Source organism: Tursiops truncatus, chromosome 17, assembly GCF_011762595.2.
Source record: "Tursiops truncatus isolate mTurTru1 chromosome 17, mTurTru1.mat.Y, whole genome shotgun sequence".
NCBI classification, from domain to species: Eukaryota; Metazoa; Chordata; class Mammalia; order Artiodactyla; family Delphinidae; genus Tursiops; species Tursiops truncatus.
Genome location: NC_047050.1, coordinates 378,137 through 400,875, shown reverse-complemented (window position 1 = coordinate 400,875; position 22,739 = coordinate 378,137). Strand labels below are relative to the sequence as shown.

Sequence of the window (22,739 nt, the reverse complement as noted above, 5' to 3'; positions counted from 1 at the left end):
CCTGCTCCGTCTCGTCCTGCCCTTAGGCTGCTGCATGGCTGTCCCCTTAGGTCCTGGTTCTCTCGGCCACTCTCCTGACTGGACACCAGGTCTCCAAACTGGCCTAGCCCGAGGCGGTGGGCATTTGTCCACCTGGCTCCTTCTGTGCTGGACCCTTCTCTTAGGATGCGCTCATGGGGTGGGGTTACTGCGTCCAAGCGCGTGAGCACAGAGATGGCGGGACCCCTTTCAGAGGTGCTTCCCACAGAACCTGCGACCCCTGCCGCCCACTCCCGCCCACTGCACTGACGCTCACAGGCAGCACTGCCTGCTGGACGGTAAGGCTGGAACTCCACAGCTTAGGCTCCACTTCTTCGACATGGAAAGAGAAATATGCTTATTGGTTTGTCAGTATCTCTTCTTATGTGATTTCTCTGGTTCCCTCATTTCTTTTTTACTCCAACGTTTGTGATTTATTTATTCAACAAACAAATACATATACAATGCTCTTTAGTGTGGGACAGACACATAGCACTTTGAACATAGGGTAGATGCCACAATCTACACTTTCATGGATGCCACAGTCAGGCTGGAAAAGCAGATAAATAACAAGTAAAAAGATCATGAAATATGGGAGAAAATATCTGCAGAAGACACTCTGATCAAGGACTGCCATCCAAAGTATAGTAGAACTTTTAAAACTCAACAGTAAAGGGACTTCCCTGGTGGTCCAGTGGTTAAGAATCCTCTTTCCAATACAGGGAGCACGGGTTCGAGCCCTGGTTGGGAAACTAAGATCCCATATGCCGCGCAGCACAGCCCCCCCCCCCCAAAAAAAACAACAACAAAAAAACCTCAACAATAAGAATCAGAATAACCTGATTAAAAATTGGGCCAAAGACTTGAACAGACACCTCACCAGAGAAGATACAGAGACAGGAGAAAAGCATGTGAAAAGATGTTCAGCATCACGTCTTGAGGGACATGCAAATGAACACAGCAATGAGACACCGCGACACACCTATGAGAACGGCCAAAGCCCACACACTGACAGCACCGAATGCTGGTGAGGATGTGGAGCAACAGGAACTCTCATCACTGCTGGCGGGGAGGCAAATGGTGCAGCCACTTTGGAAGACAGTTTGGCAACTTCTTACAAAATTAAACACAGTCTTACCATACAATCAAACAATCTCGCTCCTTGGTATTTACACAAAGGAGCTGAAAATGTGTGTCCACATCAACACCGGCACGTGATGTTTACAGCAGCTTTATTCAGGATTACCAAACATGGAAGCAACCAAGATGTCCTTCAGTAGCTGGATGGATACATAAGCTCTGGTTTATCTAGAAAGTGGAATGTTATTCAATGATTTTTAAAAAATGAGTTCTTGAGCCATGAAAAGACATGAAGGGACCTTAAATGCGTATTACTAAGTGAAAAAAGCCAAGCTCAAAAGGCTACACACTGTATGATTCCAACTACAGGACATACTGGAAAAGGCAAAGCTATACAGATGGTGAAAAGATCAGTGGTTTCCGGGTATTAAGCGGGAGAGAGGGCTGAGGAGGTGGAGCGCAGAGGGTTTTAGGCCAGGGAAACTGTTCTGTATGACGCTGTAATGATGGCTACATGTCCGAAGTGTGTCTAGATCCATAAAATGACAACACCAAGAGTGAACCCTGCTGTAAACTATGGACTCTGGATGATGATGGCGTGTCGATCACGGTCATCAACGATCCAGGGGGGATGCTGACAGCGGGCGAGGCTGTGTGTGTATGGGGGTGGGGGAACGCGGAAAAGCGCTGTACCTTCTGCTCGGTTTTGCTGTGAACCCAAAACTGCTCTAAAAAAAATCAGTTTATTAAAGAAAACCATGGAATACATGCTAAATTGAGAAATGGAAAAGACCCCTCAGAGGTGCAAAAGAGAGGCCTCTAGGCTGGCCTAAGTGTCAGGGGAGACTTCCCGAAAGAATGGACCCGAGGAGGGGCTGCAGGTAGGGAGAGGCACAGGCCCACTCTTCACCCTGAGGTGGGGCTGGAGGCCAAACAGGCAGAAAAAAGAGGCAGGTGAGACCGCTGTGAAGTCCACAGGCTGGCAGGCCAGGACCATCCAGGGTCTCGCTGGGGATTCCAGACTTGGTCTTGGAAGGGATGAGGAGACAGAAAGGAATTTTAAACAGGGGACTGAGTTGGTCTGATTTTCTTGGAATGTGAAGCATTGTACATACCATCAAGATTCACTGCAAATCACAGACCATCCTTGTTGAAAAGTGGTGAAATTAGACATTTTAAAAAAAGTAAGATGTGACCTAAGTTTCCAGAAAGATAGAAGAGTCATCCTTCACACTCTTGGAGCAAAGAATTTCATTCTCCACTAGAACAAACATTAGGAGAAAATTTATTTGTAGAGAATAAAACAGAATGATGAGAACTAAGTAGGCTCAGTTTATCAAAATGCATTCATGCAGTGCATCCTTGAATGGCTTTTGCAAAATGAAAATAATACAGCTTGATTTTAAAAAGGCTGCCCAGCTAATTTCATTGTTCTTGCAAATCTAATCAAGATTGAGTCAAAGCAATGAAAAGTTAAGCCAATAAGAGCTTATAATACAGCCGAAGGTGTGTCTTCATGAATGTCAAGAGTCCAGGTTGCGGGGAGGGCTCCCACCCCAGGGGGTGTCAGCACAGAGGCTCACACAGTCCTTGGCAGGTCTGCTAAATGAATTAAGAAAAAGAAGACTGCTACAAACCACAGTTCCCTTTACCCTAGAATATCTTTGGGTGTTAACAGCATTTACACTTACATGGGATTAAGCAATTTCCTTCCAATTAGGGAACGAGGCACGGGCTGAGGAAATACATTTCACCTGGGGTCTCCACACCACTGGCAATCCCTCCTGGCAACCCAGGGGACAGCTGGGAATTGTACTATTAACCTTTAGTATCTAGGACATTCACTTAAAGAAGCATCAGAAGGAAAACAACAACTGTTGTTAGGGTTTGAGAATTCTGGCAAATTGCTGCAGTTTGCTGTTAAAAGCCTTTACATTCTTTGTCTCATTTACAGAAACCTCTTGTAATTAGGCTTGGGAAGGTGTATCCCATGTTTATGAAAACGACTTTGTGAAAGGTCCTTCCTGAGGGTCCTATGGGAAGCACTCCGGCCCATCCTTCGTGGGCGGCCAGCTCTCTGCCACACTGTCCCCACCCTTCTTTCTGGCTGAAAGAAGTTGGGGCTCAGGACCTTCTACTAGGTCAAGGTCGACACCCAGTTTGAGGACAGGACTCTGCCCCCTGCGTGACCGCACCCCCTGCACAGTGCAGGGAAGATCACCGCCCACCAGCAAGCGGCAGATACAAAGTGTCAAGTGGGGCAAGGAAGATAAAACCAACTGCAAAGCTGTCCCCAAAAAGAGACTGCAAGGAAGTCCCCGCGGCTCTGGAGCCGCCTTTTGGGCAGGGAGGCCATGGGCGCCGTCACCTCCTGGAGACGTCTTCCTGGCAGGTGTTGCGGGTTCTCAGCGAGTGACTGACGCACAGGCCACTCCCTGCGTCCATCCCAGCTCTGCTCAGGGAACACGCCTGCTGTCCTGCCAGGTCCAGGCGGCCGAGGGAGACCCTGAGGCCAGCTGAGAGCCCCTCCTGAGGCAGGCTGGGCAGGGCAGAGCACAGCACGGCTGAGGGGCTATCCTGGATTTGATGGAATCCAGTCTGGGCCAGCCCACGGCTGGCTGGAGGGCAGGGGGTCCCGTCCCTGTGTCCATCTGGGAGCTGGTTCCTGCATGGCCTCTGCCTTGGCTGGGGGCTCCTGTGTGGGAGGCTGGGCCAATCCCTGGTTTTTGCAGCTGGGCTTCGTCTTCTCTTAATCCCTAGTTAGCTGGGCCTTCTCGGAGGACCTGGCTGCGCTGTGATAACAGTCTGTACACATCCATCTGACCCACCTGCACGCCTGCAGGACAGCTTCAGAGAGACCCCCAGACTGCTCAACGTTAAAATGGTAATGAAGGTAATGAAATGATACAGGTCAGAAATTGGACCTACATAAAGGAAAAGAAGGGCACTGGAAAAGGAATAAATGGGGGTAAAGTAAAATCTTTAACCTTTGTGGTTCTAAACTGATCTATAACAAGGATGTTCAGTGTTATGCCTTGTAAGTGAAGTGAATGACAGCTGTTATAAGGGACTGAGGGAGAGACTGATAATGTGGCTACACCCTGAAGCAGGCAGTGTTATCTGAAAGTGGATTTGACTGGTTCTAAGTGTACATTGCAAACTCTAGGGCAACTACTAAAAATTTTTTCTAGAAGTATAACTGACATACTGAGAGGAGAAAATGGAATCACACAGAATGCTCAGTCAAGATGAGAAATGGCAGGGACTTCCCTGGCATCCAGTGGTTAGGACCTGGCACTTCCACTGCCGAGGGCCTGGGTTTCATCCCTGGTCGGGGAACTAAGATCCCGCCTGGTGCAGCCATGCGGGAAAAAAGAATGAGAAAAGGCAGGAAGAGAATGGAAAACAGAAACAAGAGCCAGGAACAGAAAACAATATACGTGTGACAGATCTTAACCCCATGATATAAATATTCACTTTAAATGTGAATGGTCTAAATGTAAGAAATAGCCTCTTAAGAGCGGACAAAAAATGTGAGCCATCTCTACGGTGTCTACAAGAAATCTGCTTCAAACACAAAGACACACAGAGATGAAAAGCAAAGGGACAGAAAAAGGTATATTATGCTCATGCTAATAAGAGAAAACTGGAGCCACATTAATTTCAGACACAGCCGACTTCGGAGCAAGGAAAGGCATCAGGGATCGAGAGGGGCGTTACCTCATGGGAAAGGGGTCTGTTCTCCCAGGAGACGTATCTGTCCTTAATGTGTGTCTGCCTGACAACAGGCTGCTAAAACCACGTGAAGCCAACTGACAGAACTGCGAGGAGACAAAGAGACCCATGGCTGTATTTTATTGTTTTTTTTTTTTTTTTTTTTTGCGGTACACGGGCCTCTCACCGTTGTGTCCTCTCCCATTGCGGAGCACAGGCTCAGCGGAGCACAGGCCCGACATGCAGGCTCAGCGGCCATGGCTCACAGGCCCAGCCGCTCCGCGGCACGTGGGATCTTCCCGGACCGGGGCACAAACCTGTGTCCCCCGCATCGGCAGGCGGACTCTCAACCACTGTGCCACCAGGGAAGCCCACGGCTGTATTGTATATATTGTGTTTGGAGACTTCAAGTCCCCTTACCAGTGACCGACAGATCCACAGGCAGAAAATCATAAAGACATAGTTGAACTGAGTAGCACCTTCCCCGGTTCTGACTGATGTTTACAGACACCTCCATCCGACAAGAGAAGGACACACCTTCCTCTCAAGCTCTCATGGGACATTCATCCAGACAGACCACATTCTGGGCCACAAACACACCTTAACACATTTAAAGGCATAAAAATCATACTAAATATGCTCCTAAACCACGATGGAATTAAACAGAAATCAATAACAGAAAGACAACTGGAAACCCCCCAAATATTTGGAGATTAAACAATGTACTTCTAAATAACACGTGGGTCAAAGAAAAAATCTCAAGAGAAATTTAAAAATACCTTGAACTAAATGAAAACAAAAACACATCAAAACTTGTGGGATGCAGCAAAAGCGGTGCTTAGAGAAGTTTACAGCACTAAATGTAAATATTTGAAAACATCTAAAATAGATAGTCTAAGCTTTCATCTTAAGAAACAAGAAAAAGATAAGCAAACTAAAACACAAAGTAGGGAGAACATAAGCAATAACAAAAATTAGAGCAGAAATCAATGACATTGAAAACAGGAAATCAGTAGGAAAAAATCAAGAAACCCAAAAGTTGGTTCTTTGAAAAGGTCAATAAAAATTAATAAACTTCTAGCTAGGATAACCAAGGATAAAAGAGAGAAGAAACAAATTATTTATATCAGAAATGAAAGAGGGGCCATCATTACTGATCCCGTGGATCAGTAATAAAAGGACAATAAAGGAATAATTAAAAGGATAATAAAGGAATGTCAGAAATAACTCTATGCACCCAAATTCAATAACTTAAGTGAAATGGACCAATTCCCTGAAAGACACAATCTGCAAAAACTCCCACAAGAAGAAACTAGTGATCTGAATAGGCCGAGACCTACGGGCACACCTCAGAGATACTGTGGGCTCGGATCCAGACCACTCACCACAATAAAGCGAATACTGCCATAAAGCGAGTCACATGGATCTGGGAGGTTCCCAGTGCATATAAAAGTTATGTCTACACTATACTGTAGCCTATTAAGTGTGCAATAAATACATTATGTCTAAAAAACCCCACTTAATTAAAGAATACTTAATTGCTAAACTATGCTAACCATCATCTGAGCCTTCAGCAAGTCATGATGTTTTTGTAACAGTAGCATCAAACATCACTGACCACAGATCGCCACAGCAAACGTAGTCATAATGAAAAAATCTGAAATATTGCACAAATTACCAAAACGTGACACCAAGACACAAAGTGAGCAAAATGCTGTTGAAAAATAGCACTGAAAGACTCGCTTGACACAGGGATGCCACAGAACTTCAATTTGTGAAAAATGCAGGATCTACCAAGCTCAATAAAACAAGGTAGGCCTATATTAAAGCAATTGAATCAATAATGCATAACCTTCCAAAACAGAAAGCACCAGGCCCAGATGGGTTCACTGATAAATTCTATCAAACGTTTAAGAAAGGAATTATACCAATACTCTATAATTTCTTCCATGAAGATAGTAGCAGAAGGAATACTTCCTAACTCATCCTCTGAGGACAGCATTCACCTAGTATCAAATCTAGATAAAGACATTACATGAAAGGAAAACTACAGACCAATATCTCTCATGAACATAGTTACAAAAGCCCTTAACAAGATATTAGCAATCTAATCCAACTATATAAAAAAAGGATTATACCATGACCAAATGGGATTTATTACAGGTTTATAAGGCTGGTTCAGTATTTAAAAAATCAATTACTGTAATTTATCATATCAACAGACTAAAGAAAAATCATATGATCATATCAATAGATGCAGAAAAAGTGCTGGAGAAAATCCAACACCCATTCATGATAAAAACTCCCAGTAGCCTAGAGGGGGTTTCCACAACTTGGTAAAGAAATTTACAAAAAACCTACAGACAGAATAAACCAATAAAGAAGTTATGTGATTTAGGAAAGAATGAATCGAACCTAAATGATAAATAGAAGGGAGGCCCAGGACAATAGCTGACAACAGAGCAACTAGTCAAGATTGGTTCAGAGGGACAGAAGGCTCCAGGAGGGAGATTACAAAGGAAAAGGATGACTCCAAAGATTTGTCACCGTTTTTTGAGAATTTGGGAGAAAATTAGGGTGTAGGGCAGGCAGTGCTAGGAAAATAAAAGTCAACATAAAACTCCATGAAAAAAACCATAGAAGAAAGGAACTAGAGTGTGTAGACTAGTTTCCCATTCAGCTAAAAGTATTTATATAATCATAATACCATTTTTAAAGATTTTTTTCATGTGGACCATTTTTAAAGTCATTATTTAATTTGTTACAATATTGCTTCTGAGTTACGTTTTGTTTTTTTGGCAGTGAGGCATGTGGGATCTTAGCTCCCCAACCAGGGATTGAACCCACACCCCTTGCACTGGAAGGCGAAGTCTTAACCACCAAGGGAAGTCCCAAAATACCATTTATTGATTTTCATCTTTGAGGATCAACCTGTAGACGAAGTGCAAGGCTTTATAGCTACAGGACAGTATTGACCTTAGCAACACACAGAACCAACTGCAGGGGAAGGAAGAGAGCAGTAGGAGAAGAGCAGGGTTCTTTTCCTTCAATGTGTGGAATAAAGAGATTACCTTTAGCAGAAAAGACAACAAACAAACAAACCCCCTACAGCTAACATCATTACCTAATGGTGAGAAAGAAAGTTGACGCTTTCTCCTTAAGATGAGCAACAGGGCAAGGAAGTCCCCTCTCACTGCTTCTATGCAACCTGGTGCTGGGAGTCCCAGTTTATGCCAGAGGCCAGAAAAGGAAATAAAATGTATACAGGTCGGGAATGAAGAAAAACACTCTCCTGTCCACAGATGACAGTTTTCTCTGTAGAATATCCCAAAGAATCAACAACAAAAAAATCTAGAACTACAAACATGTTTGTAGCTAGGTTGTAGGATACAAGGTTAAAATACAAAAGTCAATTGCTTTCCTATATACTAACAATAAACGAGGGAATTTGAAATTAAAAACACACAACACCATTTACATTAGCTAAAATAAATGAAATACTTAGGTATAAGTGTAGCAAAATATGTACAAGATCTATATGAGGAAAAGTACAAAACTCTGCTGAAAGAAATCAACAGTGAGATACTCCATGTTTACGCACCGGAGACTCAACAGCGTTAAGATGTACATTTTCTCTAAGTTGCTCTACAGATTCGACACAATCCCAATCAAAATCCCAGCAAGTTATTCTGTGGATACCAACAAACCGTGTTTTTTTTGCGGTACGCGGGCCTCTCACCGTTGTGGCCTCTCCCGTTGTGGAGCACAGGCTCCGTACGCGCAGGCCCAGCGGCCATGGCTCACGGGCCCGGCCGCTCCGCGGCATGTGGGATCTTCCCGGACCGGGGCACGAACCCGTGTCCCCTGCATCGGCAGGCAGACTCTCAACCACTGCGCCACCAGGGAAGCCCCCAACAAACCGATTTTAAAGTTTATGTGGAAGAGACAAAGACCTAGAATAGCCAAGACAATAATGAAGAACACGCTGGAGGACTACACACACCAGCGCTGCCGTAATCAGGACAGTGTTGTAGCAGTGAGAGAACAAATAAGTCAGTGCAACAGAATAGAGAGCCTAGAAATAGACCCACATAAATATAGTCGACTGATCTTTGACATTTCAATAGAGAAAGGACAGCCTTTTCAACAGTGACAGAACAACTGACAAAACACATGGGAAAAAAATGAATCCAGAAAGACCTTACACCTTTCACAAAATTTAACTGAAAATGGATCATAGACTTAAGTGTAAAATGCAAAACTGTACAACTCCTAGAAGAAAACAGGAGAAAATCTGGGTGACCTTGGATCAGACAACAAGTGTTTAGATTCACCAAAAGCACAATTCATGAAAAAAACAAGTTGATGTTGGACTTCATTAAAATTAAAACTGGTCTGCAGACGCTGTTAAGAAAATGAAGAGACAAGCCAAGGACAGGAAAAAATATTTGCAAAAGACCTATCTGACAAAGGGCTGTTATCCAAAATATATGAAAAAACTCTTAAAACTCAACAATAAGAAAATGAACAACCCGAATAAAAAATGGACCAAAGTGCTTCACAGACACCTCACCACAGAAGATATACGCATGGCAAATGAGCACGTGAAAGTCGCTCCACGTCACGTGTGGTCAGGGAAACGCAAACTAAAATAGCAATGAGGCACCATCACACACCTGTCAGAATGGCTGACAATCTAAAATCTAAAGCCCTGCGAACACCAAATGCTGGTGAGGACGTGAAGCACAGGGGATGCGACCTGTCGCAGAGCTCTGCTCTGGGGGCACGAGGAGGACTTTGCTGGCCCAGCTCTCCCTCCACTGCCCAGGTGTCGCTCCACGGGTGCTGCTGGCCAGAGACCCTCCATCAACACTGCCCTTCTCCAGAGAGGCCACAGTGGACACTGGATCTCTCACCGTGGGCCACGCTTCCCCGACACTGCCCTGTGGTCATGCTGTCTGCGCCGGGAGGGCCCAATCTCAGCCTCAGTTCTGTCCCTCGGAAGGGTTACCTTCTCTGGAGGGAGCACAGCTTCTTCCTGGTTCTGCCGCTGTTCTCTACTTATGATCATGGCCCACATGAACACCATCTGAAACAACAGGAATACACCCAAAGAGCGGAAAATACACGTCCACCCAAAGGCCTTACATGAATATTCACAGCAGCATGAATCACAGTATCAAAAAAAATGTGCATCAACTGATGAATGTTTAAACAAAACAGGGTCTACCCATACAATGGAATATTCAGCCACAGAAAGGAATGCAGCCTGAGAAATGCCTCGAAAATGTTCTGCTGAGTGAAAGCAGCCAGAAACCAAGGCGCACACAGTGCAGGATTCATCTGCGTGTCCATGAGACTGAAGGTAGAGAAGCAGAAGCCAGGGGCTGGGCGGGGACGGGGCATGACTGCGGACAGACACGGGTTCCTCTCTGGGGCTAGTCAGTGGGCGTGCTTGCACAACTGTGTGAGCACACTAGAAACAGCGAGCTGTACACTTTAAAAGGGTGAGTTTCATCTCAGTGACACTGTGATTGAAAACCAGACTGCCACTTTGTTTTCAAAGCCACTCAGATGACAAAAGCCAAAATGTAAAATAGGAGGTGGTTGCACAACCCTGTAAATGGACTGCCACTGAGCTTCTCACTTTAAAATGGTTAAGTCTGTGTTCTGTAAATCTCACTATAAATTATTATTTTTTAAAAATATTAGGGGCTTCCCTGGTGGCGCAGTGGTTGGGAGTCCGCCTGACGATGCAGGGGACACGGGTTCGTGCCCTGGTCCGGGAAGATCCCACATGCCGCGGAGCGGCTGGACCCGTGAGCCATGGCCGCTGAGCCTGCGCGTCCGGAGCCTGTGCTCCGCAACGGGAGAGGCCACAGCAGTGAGAGGCCCGCGTACCGCAAAAAAACCCCCAAAAAACAAAAACAAAAAATATTAGGGTCTTCAGAAAACTCGGGTCTTCTCTCTGTCCCTACAAGTGTCTACACATTCTCCTCTGCTTGCACCTCTGTGCTTCTTACTCCCTGGCTGCAGGTAAGAGTGGGTCAGGTTCCAAACCCTCCTCAGGAAGCCAGCTCTTCAGGTGCACTTTCTCATAAAATGGTGTTTCGGGTGGTGGCGATGCCTGTGGTCTCCTAAAGCCAAAGTGGGAGGGGTGGGCACTGTCACTTGGGGGCTGCTTCCTCATCCTTCCCTGCTCTGCGCCCGGGAGCGACCCCGCTCTGAGAGAGGTGAGGGGATGGGAGCCTCTCGGCGGGCGGCTGGAAACCACAGGCCGTGGACAGGCTGCCTGAGACTGCTCGAGTTCGGCCCTCTCGGCCTCCAGCCTCGCGGCCAACCTCCCCCGTGCTCCTCCAAACAGCAGCGCAATCATCTTCCTGCCAACAGCCAGCCCCCGCTTTGCACCACAGTCGATCCATCCGTGGTGCTGAGAGAATCGCTTCATTTAAGACAAAAATCTGACCATCCCACCTCGTTAACACGGCCGGGGACGGCAGCACAGCACAGGGCCAGCCTGCCCACGACAGCCCCGCGCCGCCAGCACACGAAGCTCTCACGGCTGCCCGGCGTTCTCCACGTGCCCTCACCCGTCTGGAAGGCCTTGACCAACTCTGCCAGAGCAATCCTGAGGGCCCTGGCGCCCCAGCCCTGCCGTCACTGCCTCCAGCCCCCGGCCGGCCGCCTGCCGCCCGGAGCACTGAATGTCCGCCTTCGCCACCAGCTCATTTACTCCTCAGCAAGGCTTTGGGGTCAGTCCTGTTATCCCTGTTGCAGAGATGAGAAAGTGGGGACCCGGACACAGGTGACAGAGCCTGCCTTCTTCAGGATCACCAGGCTGTAGCAGTTATGTTTCGGTACTAACGGTAAAAGGAAACGCAAAGAAGGGAAAATCCAAAGGGCCTCAACACAATGAACACGTGCTCAATCTCACAAGCACACAGGGACCGTGGATTCAAGCATCAGTGGCATCACAGCTTTTGCTGTTCATAAAAACCACAGTGGGGTTCAGGAATCTAGTGGTCCAAGGGTGGAAGAGACAGGCCATCAATGTTACTTTTGGAATTTCTGTACTTTTTGGAAATTAATTCAGCAAATTGCTTTCACAGACATTCCTGCCCTCCGTCCACGGCTCACTCCCCTGTACTGAATTTGTTACCCTACCTGTCAGTTTCCCTCCTGACTAATCCACCTGCAGATCTACTTCCTTGCCCTGTTTCGCCCCCCACCCTGCGTGCTACCTGAGGCCGCAGCCCCTCCGGCCCCTCCAGATGCCCCTGCAGCCTCTTCCCAGACTCTGGCGCTTATCCACCTGCCCTGTCAGCAGCCTTTGTAAGCCCTGCTCTCCTCCTGCCCCCACCCTGCACCTGACCAGCCCCCCTCCCCTGCCGTCTCAGCTCAGGGCTCCTGTCCGTGCCTCCTACAGGTGAGGTCCTGGCGACAGGCACTCAGAGCACGGCAGGCTGCCGTCCTGTCTCTGGTCGCGTCTTTGTCACGCATCCAATGTCAGGCACGCAACAAGTACTCGATGAACAAATGAGCAAATGAATATAAGGTAAGTGTGATACTTAAGGAAATACAAATACCTCTTCCATCAAAATCGACTACCCACCTTGGACGCTGCAAATGGAGTTGACCCGAGTGACAGAATCCAGCTCATCGAGGCTCACAGGGCTCGTCAGCTCCCAGGCACCAGAGGCCACACCCAGCTGGGGCTTTGGAAGCAGGAGGACAGTTCGAGCAACACAAACAAGCTGACCTGCCAACAGAGACACTTCAGATTATTGCAGCTCTGAGGTTCGAAACAAGCGAGTTCTCCTGCCAGTAGAGATGTGTCCTCTGCCAGCCACCTGGGAGCTGGGGGGACTGGGGGAGCCAAGGGCACCACTGTGCGGCCCCCGTGTGTCCAGAGACACGGCACCGTGCAGAAAGGAAGCCCAAAGCCTTGTGCACTAAGCTGTAAGAGCACACAAACACTGCGTTCAAATTCCATTCCTAAAGGCAAATCCTGTGTCATGCAAGTTACATACACTGAAAAATATACAGTCTAAGCAGGACCCTACTTTGATTCCTGGAAAAAAGTACTGACTAATCTAAGCATACAGTTAGGTCTCTGTATCTGCAGGTTCTGCATCTGCAGATTCAAACTAGCACAGATTCAAACAACGGTGGATGGAAAATATTTGGAAAAAAAGTTCCAGAAAGCAAAATCTGAATTTGCTGCACACCGGCAAGTATTTACACAGCACTGACATCGTATTAGGTATCGTAAGTGATCTGGAGAAGATTTAAAGTGTGGGAGGAGGGCTTCCCTGGTGGCGCAGTGGTTAAGAATCTGCCTGCCAATGCAGGGGACACGGGTTCGAGCCCTGGGCCGGGAAGATCCCACAAGCTGCAGAGCAACTAAGCCCATGGGTCACAACTACTGAGCCTGCACTCTAGAGCCCGTGTGCAGCAACTACTGAGCCCATGTGCCACAACTACTAAAGCCCGTGCTCCACAACAAGAGAAGCCACCGCAATGAGAAGCCCACGCACGGCAACAAAGGGTAGCCCCCGCTCGCCGCAACTAGAGAAAGCCCGTGCACAGCAACGAAGACCCAACACAGCCAAAAATAAATAAATAAATTTATTTTTTTAAAAAAATGGGAGGATGTGTGCAGCTCATATGCAGATACCACCATTTTACAGAAGGGACCTGAGCACCTGCAGGTCTTGGTGTCCGCAGAGGGGTGGATACTGAGGGACGAAAGCACGCATTTAAATGTTCTAGCTTTTCATTTGTTTTAAAAAGTGATGCGCCAGGCAGCGGCTTCAGGTGGCTTCTGCACCTGTAAAGTGTGACCCCAACAGACCACCCTTGAGTGACCACTGGCATCTCCTGCTGCTGTGCCGGCACTGCATGCAGGGGGTTCTGGTTCTGTCCATGTGGCCATCACAGGGGTCTTGTCCGCAGTGGACTTCGGGATGGGGCCTGCATTTCCAGAGCAAGACAGAGACATCAAGAATCCACAAAGCCATTTTCTGGCATCTCTCAGTCACCACATCAGAGCCGTCAGCAAGAGGAAAGCATACCCTGGTCTCGGAGAGCATCCCTGAAGAAGAAGCTCTTGGAGGTGGCCTCAGAGAGCGCGTCCCGGACTTCCTGGCCCAGCACGCATGAGGGGGCCACGCGCACAGGCATGGTTTTGGGGAGACCCGAGCCCTCGTCCTGTGTTTGCAGAGTAACGTCGGTCACCACCAGCCACAGCTCCCTTGGCTCCAGAAGCGAACTGTTTACCTATAATTCAAAGACACAGTCAGGCTGTTAACTTAGAAGCTTTTCTTAGAGCCAAAATTATTTTTTAAAAGCAATAATCTTAGATGAGTATTATTAACACTAACAATTTCTGATATCATTTCAATAAGTATTTCAAAACATGCAATACCCTTTGTGTGTCTTGGTCAGCAGCCCCCAGGACACGGCTGAGCCCCGTGAGCTCCCACCTTGCAGCTGGCTTAAGGGCTCCTTTGCGGGGGGAGACCTGCCCGTCCCTGGCTCCACTCTGCCTGCCCTCTGACCCACCAGGAAGAAGCCATGCCCTTCCTCCCAATGCCACGTGTTCACGTATCATCACATTGCCTTACCGTCAGCACACACACTCTTCTTTCCTGCTAGATACAAGCTTCCCAAGGGTTAGGAATAGTTACGAACTGAATGTTTATGTCCCCCTCCTCTGCCTCTCCCCGCCCCACCAGTTCATATGTTGGAGTCCTACACGCCAATGTGACGTGATGGTAATGGGAGATGGGGCCTTCGGGAGGTGATTAGGACATAATGCCACTCTGCCATTAGGATCCAGTAGATGCAAATGGGGACAAGGGTTTGGCTGGGAAGGCCCCTGTAGGAAGGCTGCGGATCCCACGTGGCATGGCGGCTGACACGACCGGGCGGAGGAGGTGGCGGCACGGTCAGGAGCTGTGACTTGGGTGGGGCAGAGTGCTCACGTGGTTGAGAGGGTGATTACACACAGGAAGTTAGAGAAAGTTACAGGGAGGAAGATGAGAGCCCTCGAGTTCCGGGACAGGTGCTGATTCTCTCTCGAGTGCCTACAAGCGAACAGGGAGTGGCTGTGGCACGCGGCTGTCCAGCTCTGAGCTAAGGTCCAGTGGAGGCTCCTGCAGGACTGAGGGCATGCACTCGTGGGCCGAGAGCACCCCTCCCCTGGCCTCGGCCCTCTGACTTGGGTGCTGCCCCAGAGAGCTGCCTAAGGTCTCCCAGAGACCACAGGCTCCTCTCGACTGCGGAAGAAAGAGACCTTAGAAATGGCTGAGCTCCATCCTGAGACGCCTACTTTCACCCCGGAAAGGAGGCTTCAGCTGCTCCTTCCTTTCTACAGCCTGCCTGTGTCAGAAAGGGGCCGACATGCCCGGGCTGAGAGCCGGGTGGGTTCCCCCTGGCGGCTGCACACCCAGCGCTTCACCAGGGGCTGCAGCCCCACCTGCACAAGGAATGGACTGACCACCGTGTCAGCACAGAGTGCACCCAGCTCAAGTTCAACAGTGTTTTTCTCTTTTGGTACTGCAGCAGTTTCTGAGAGGGATTATCCTTTAATAAGCTATGCAACACGATTTGAGAAAAGAGAGATGGATTACCTGTGGTCTTTGGTAAATCACTCTGGCATAGAAACTGCAACGGGTACAGGGGCCATCAGTCTGGAAAGGTATTGAAAACAGAGAGGAATGTCTCCCCAAGCTCACGGACACAGCAAAGTAACTGAGACCAGGGTACAAACAAAGACGCCACCTGGAGAATTTCTCTTAAGAAGCGGGGAATCGGAGGCTGGTAAAGCTTCGAAATAGAGTCTTCTTCAATTGCATCAATTTGTCCCAGGTTTGGATGAGCAGTGAGGACGTAACAGAAGCTAGGAGGAGGCAGATGAGTTTTTTCCTGTTTAAAATGAAGGCGAATGTGTTGTTAAAAGACTCAAATACACTATTAATATAAATCTACTCTTTAATAAAGACCTCTTTATTCACAGATGCAGGCTGTTTCTCTGGAAGGCTCTGTAAGAGACGGGTTATGTTGTTTCTCTCTGGAAACAAGCATAAGAACGTCTGTGCTTTTGAGTTTATTACCAATTCAAGATTTCATTTTAGAAGTTTATTCTTCAGAGTACACTGAAGACACCATTTAGAAACGTCCTCCCTGGAAGTAACCTAGAAATGGCATTCCTGACCACGAGGCTGCTGGCCTAGCACAGGACACAGCCACCGTCTCGGCCTGTGCGGGGAAGTCAGCTACCACACAAGCACGGCAGCCCCGTTCTCAGCTTGGGGACTAAAGCCCAAAGCAGCCGCTGCCAGCCTGCTGGACAGGGCTCAGGGCGGGGAGTAGGGGCACATTTTCATCGCTCGATTTTGCTACCTGGGAGCAACTGGCTGCCATAAGCAATGTGATGAGGAAGGAAAGGGAAACCCCTGGCTGAGCTGGCGGCTGAACCGATACCCATGGGTTTTGTTTACTGAGTTTTTGCTCTAATTGGTAACTAAGTGTTGGTTCTACTACTGACAGGAAGGTGGCGGGGAAGCCACCTGCTTCTTATTCGGTACGAGGCTGAGACCCTCAGTGCACAGTGGCCCTCGACGATGGGGGTCGAGAGGCGTCACGTAAAGTAACCTCAGGAGGCATGCGCGCGGCACCGTGTGGAAGGCAGCCAGGCCGCAGCCTGTGAGCGAGGCGAGTGGGTCTGGATCTCTGTACCGGCTCGTACCCTCTGGACCTGGGCTTCTTGGGGATGTGCGCTGTGGGCTGGCACTGGCTCAGCGCCTGGTGGCCACAGAGCAGGTGCGATGGGGGGTGTGGGGTTGGGGGACGCTGCAATGCTGGGCTTACCTCGAAGGCTGGCCCGTGGCCTGGTGCTTTCAGAGGCGCCACTGGAGGCCACATGGTGTCAATCAAACTGAAAAGCTCTGTCATCCTGGAAAAAGAAGAGATGCCTGGTCAGTGAGCTGCTCACAGGCAGACCTGCTCCACAGACACCAGGCCAAACGTCAAGGAGCCACCATTCAGGACGGTGAAGTCGGGCACACAGACAGACAGACCTTGGAACCTGACTGCACGAGAACAGGAAGGAGACTGTTCATTAAATTATGATGCCTCTGATATACCTGGAGAAAACTCTAATTTGAAAAGACACATGCATCCCAATGTTCACCGCAGCACAATTTACAATAGCCAAGACATGGAAGCAACTTAAATGTCCATCGATGGAGGAGTGGATAAAGAAGCTGTGGTGCTCATATACAATGGAATACTACTCAGGCACAAAAAAGAATGAAATAATGCCATTTGCAGCAACGTGGATGGACCTAGAAATCAACATACTAAGTGAAGGAAGTCACAAACAGAAGGACAAATATCATATGATATCACTTATATGTGGAATGTAAAAAAATGATACAAATGAACTTATTTACAAAACAGAAATAGACTCACAGACATAGACAACAAGCTTACGGTTACCAGAAAGGAAAGGGAGAGGTATAAATTAGGAGTTTGGGACTGACAGACACACACTACTATATATAAAATAAACAACAAGGACCTATGGTATAGCACAGGAAACTACACTCAGTATATTGTAGTAACTATAATGGAAAAAATCTGAAAAAGAATATATACATATCTGTACATGTATAACTGAACCATTTTGCTGTACACCTGAAACCTGTAAATCAACTATACTTCAACTAAAAAAACTATAAAAAATTATGAGGTGATACCTGGAAGAGAGGCGGAAGAGAAATGGTTACACAGAAAATATTTAAGGACATGGAAACATATTCATGATACCCTGCTAAGTGAAAAGCAGACAACAAATTATAATGTCTCTCTCTCTCTAAAAGATAAAAAAATGTTGTTAGTGGTTATCTGAGTAGAACTTAAAGGTGACGTCTATTTTCTTCCTTTGGTTTATGTATTTCCTATATTTTGCAAAACAGATATGTGTCACTCATAGAATAAAAAAGTTATCAATAAGTTATCTAAAATAAAGAATATAGCCAGACACAAAAAGACAAATAGTGTATGAGTCCACTTATACGAGGTCCCTACACCAAACAAATTCACAGAGACACACAGTGGTTAACGGGCTGGGGAGCTAGTACTTCCTGGGGACACAGCTTCACTTTGGGAAGATGAGAAAGTTCTGGAGGTGGATGGTAGTGACGGTCGCACAACAATGTGAAGGTACTTAGTGCCACTTAAAAATAGCTAAGGTGGAAAATTTTATGTAATGTACATTTTACCACAATTTTAAAAATCCTGTTTTAGTTGCAAAAAAAAAAAAGAATATACATCATAAAGACTTCTTAGACTTTGCCTTAAGTTTCAGCAATGTTTAATCAATTTATTTATTTATTTATTTTTATTTTTGGCTGCACTGGGTCTTCATCGTTGGGTCTTTGTTGCTGCACGTGGCTTTCTCTAGTTGCAGCGAGCGGGGGCTACTCTTCGTTGTGCGCGGGCTTCTCATTGCAGTGGCTTCTCTTGTTGCGGAGCACGGGCTCTAGGCACGTGGGCTCAGTAGTTGTGGCTTGCGGGCTCTAGAGTGCAGGCTCAGTAGTTGTGGCACACAGGCTTAGTTGCTCCGCGGCATGTGGGATCTTCCTGGACCTGGGCTCGAACGCGTGTCCCCTGCATTGGCAGGCAGATTCTTAACCACTGCACTACCAGGGAAGTCCCTTAACAATGTTTATATATAATAATGTTGTTTACTTTTTAAAAAGCTTGTGGCCTTAATAATTAATGTTACATATTCTTATTTCTCTCAACATTTAAGAGCAAGTACTATTTTTTTTTTTTGTGGTACACGGGCCTCTCACTGCTGTGGCCTCTCCCGTTGTGGAGCACAGGCTCCAGACGCGCAGGCTCAGCGGCCATGGCTCACAGGCCCAGCCGCTCCGCGGTATGCGGGATCCTCCGGGACCGGGGCACAAACCTGTGTCCCCTGCATCGGCAGGCGGGCTCTCAACCACTGCGCCACCAGGGAAGCCCTAAGAGCAAGTACTATTTTAAGTGCTTAGGATCCAGCGGTTAACAAAGTCGAAACACTCAGAACTGAGAATGAGGGTCTCAGCATCACGGAGAACAAGACTCAAAGCTTCCCACGGTCTTTCAGCCCCTCACACCAAACACAACAGAATTGTGGCCCACAGGGCGTGGCCTACAGCGAACACCAAGATTCTGGGTCCAAATCAAGCACAAAAGTGGTAAGCGAAGGGGGACACACGAGGGAAATTCACTCTCTCCCTCTCCTGACAGCAGCTCTTTGTGTGGGTGACTGGACAGGGCTGGGCGACCAGGGCCAGTTGAGGTTCAGAGGCAGCTGGCTGGACACTGGGTGGACGCTGGGGGCCCGCTGCGCCTCTCTTCCGGGGATCATCCACCCGCTCCTGCCCTGAACATCCTGCTTCTTTCCACACAGCTCGCTGAAGGATAGGCACCGAAGCGCCAGCCCACATGAGGGGTTGGAGACTCGGTGAACGAATAACCAGCACTCATACAGTCTCATACACACCCACACAACTTCTGAGAACCTTGCATAAACAGAGTCGTGTGGTGCATGGCATGTTGAGTTGGCTTTTGTCATTCAGCACAATGTATCTGAGATCCATCCAGCTGCTGTGGCATCAGCAGCTTGTCCCTTTTTACTGCTGAGCGCTATCCATGGTGTGGATGTGACACAGCTCGTTTACCATTCACCTTTGAGGAACATCTGGGCTGTTTCCAGTTTGTGGCTATTACAAACACTTGGGTACAGATTTTTGTGTGAATGCAGGTATTTGTTTCTCTGGATAAATGCCCAGGAGTGCAGCTGCTCTGATAAGTATGTTCAGTTTTTAAAGGAACTGCCAACTCTGCTCCTGGGGGGCCACACCACCTTACACGCCCACCTGCAACATATGAGAGATGGTTTCTTCACATCCTCACTGGCACCCGGTGCTCTCACTGTTGTTCACTTTAGGTTTTCACATTTAGTTGTTTAGGAGCATGGTAACATCTCACCATGGTCTTGACGTGCTTTTTCTTAAGAACAGTGACGTCGAACACCTTTCCATGTGTTTATCTGCCATGTGATGTCCTCTTTGGAAACGTCTCTTCATGTCCTTTGCCCATTTTCTACCTGGACTGCTTGTGTGTGTGTGTGTGTGTGTGTGTGTGTGTGTGTTTACTGTTGAGCTTTGAGACTTCATTATACAGTCTACGATACAAGGTTTGCAAGTATTTTCTCACGGTCTGTAGCTTGTCTTGCTTTTTGTTGTCATCTCAGAACTCTTTACTCGATAAGTCCCAAAGGTTTTCTTTATAGTTTTATGTTTTATATTTAAACCTAAGATCTATTGTGAGGTATGAGATTTAGGCTGAGATTAATTTTTTGCCCATATATGTCCAGTTAGTTGAAGACTATCCTTCCTCCACCAAATTGCTTTGTTTGCACCTCGGTCAGGAATCATTTGGCCATAATCCCACAGGCCGCTTCCCAAGTTCTCTCCACTGATCAGAGAGTCATCCCTCCACCAATGCCGCAGTTTCTTGTAGCCATATCATAAGTTTTGAAATTGGGTGTGATTTCTCCCACTTTATCCTGTTTTCAAAGCTGTTTTATCTACTCTAGTTCCTTTGCATTTCCAAGCAAAGCCAATCAGAAGCAGTACGCAGAGGGCAAGATGAGAGGGGCTGCCCCGGAAGGAAGACTTCTGGTTTGCAACAGAAAAATGTTGGCGTGAAAACAAAAAAGAACAAACAGAAAACACCTGGAAATGGAGACGGTGGTAGTACGAGTGAGACACCTCAGTCTCCTCGCGAGGAAAGGGCCCGAGTAGCTTCTACTGTTGAAAATGAGGAAACATTCATGAACAGAGTTGAAGTTAAAGTAAAGATTCCTGAAGAACTAAAACCATGGCTTGTTGAAGACCGGGACTTAATTACCTGGCAAAAAGAGCTCTTTTATCTTCCTGACAAGAAGAATGTGGATTCCATTCTAGAGGATTCTGCAAACTACAAGACATCTTGAAGAAACACAGAAAATAAGGAGTATGCTGTTAATGAAGTTGTGGCAGGGATCAAGGAATACTTCAGTGTAATGCTGGGCACTCAGCTGCTCTGCAAACATGAGAGACCGCAGTATGCTGAAATCCTTGCAGATCACCCTGATGCGCCATGTCCAAGGTGCATGCAGTGCCACATCTACTGAGATTATTTGTACGTGTTGGAGCAATGCTGGCCTACACACCTCTGGATGAGAAGAGCCTTGCTTTATTACTGAATTATCTTCATGATTTCCTAGAACACCTGGCAAAGAACTCTGTTTAGTGCCAGTGATTATGAAGTGGCTCCTCCTGAGTACGAGTGGAAACCTGTGTGAGGTGCTTGTACGCCCTCATGTTTGGATCTCTGTAAACACATTTTTGTCAGTCCTTCTCTTGTACAAATGACGTACTTTGGAAACGTTAGTGTATAACAGAAATGATGTTTGTTTTCTGTTTGATTTTAAACAGAAAATAAAAGGGGTTACAGCTCCTTTTTTTCTTTTTTTTTTTCTTTTTTTATTTCAAAGTTGCTACCAGTGTTTTCAATGACGGACAACAGAGAGACGTACTGTAGAGTGTTTCACTGCTTAGCTGCCAAAGCTGCGTCTGAATGCTGGTGGTTCTATTCCTTTGACACTACGCGCTTTTACAATATGTGTTAATGCTATATGACAAAATGCTCTGATTCCTAGTGCCAAAAGTTCAATTCAGTGTGTATAACTGAAAACACTCATCCATTTGTGCTCCCCGCTTTTTCATGGTGCTTACAGTGAAGAGCCCATCCTTTGCAAGTCATTCATGTTGTTCCTTAGGCATTTTATCTTTGCTCAGATTGTCAAAGAATGGTGGCTTGTTTCATGGTTTTTATATTTGTGTCTAATCACGTTTTAACATGATAGACACAATGCATTGTGTAGCTAGTTTTCTGGAAAAGTCAATATTTTAGAAATTGTTTTTCAGATCTTCAATAAATTTTTTCCTTAAATTTCAAAAAGAAAAAAAAAGTTTAGAGTAGGCCTGGATATATCTACGAAAATTTTTGCTGAGACTTTAATGGGTTTTGCGTCAAGCCTATACCATCTTTTGGGGAGAACTATAGCATCTTTACAATGTTGAGTCTTCCACTCCACGCACATTGACACCTTTCCATTTATTTAGATCTTCTCTGATTTCTTTAATCAGTGTTTTGTAGTTTGCAGCATACAAGTCCTGACATGTTTTGTTAGATTTATACCTAAATACTCCTTTTTGGGCAACTGTAAATGCTGTATTTTTAATTTTGGTTTTCAAGGGTTCATTGCCAGTATATAGAAATGTGACTGACTTGTGAATGTTAATCTTGTATGCTGCTACTTTGCTGAACTGACTTACTAGTTTTAGGAATTTTTTTTTTCTTTTGTAGATTCCTTGGGATTTTCGACATAGACCATCATGTCATCCAAAGTAGAGACAGTTTTATTTCTTCCTTTCTGTCTTTTTCCTTTTCCTTGCCTTATTGCGATGGTTAGTCTATTTAGTACTTTTAAAGTACCCTACCAGAATCTAACATTTAACTTCAAACACACTGATATAGAAAAAAAAACTCTGAGAGGACATCCAGGACAGCAAATACGATAAACAGCACGTGAAGAGTGTCAGGGTGTGATGCTGGCGACAGAACGCTGGCAAAGCTGAAGAGAAAAAGGCTGACACTTAAAGGTCACGTGCAGACCAATTTCTCTCATTTCTTCCGTCTTCCTCCCCACCCCCCAGCCCGATGATGAAACTACTCAAAGAAAAGCTGGGCCAGGACAACAAAAACTACTAATCCAGGTGGACTTGCAGAGAAAAAACAAACACACCCCCTAGTCATTC

At 46.7% G+C, this 22,739-nt stretch overlaps 1 protein-coding gene and 1 pseudogene across 13 annotated transcripts in view; one reads left to right on the top strand and one right to left on the bottom strand.

Moving 5' to 3' along the window:
• The window catches only part of SPIDR (scaffold protein involved in DNA repair), a 383,959-nt gene that overhangs the window by 38,422 nt on the left and 322,798 nt on the right, over positions 1 to 22,739 (bottom strand). For 7 of the 13 annotated variants that reach the window (XM_033842931.2, XM_073794376.1, XM_033842935.2 and 4 more), the window contains exons 12-16: positions 16,687 to 16,771; positions 15,598 to 15,741; positions 15,447 to 15,506; positions 13,887 to 14,091; positions 12,425 to 12,571 (exon numbers count right to left, since the gene is read on the bottom strand). In XM_033842931.2, coding sequence (XP_033698822.1) covers positions 12,425 to 12,571; positions 13,887 to 14,091; positions 15,447 to 15,506; positions 15,598 to 15,741; positions 16,687 to 16,771 — 641 coding nt within the window. The other 6 variants (XM_073794379.1, XM_073794380.1, XM_073794381.1 and 3 more) reach the window with 6 other exon arrangements.
• LOC109548333 (mortality factor 4-like protein 1 pseudogene) lies at positions 18,919 to 21,235 on the top strand (annotated as a pseudogene).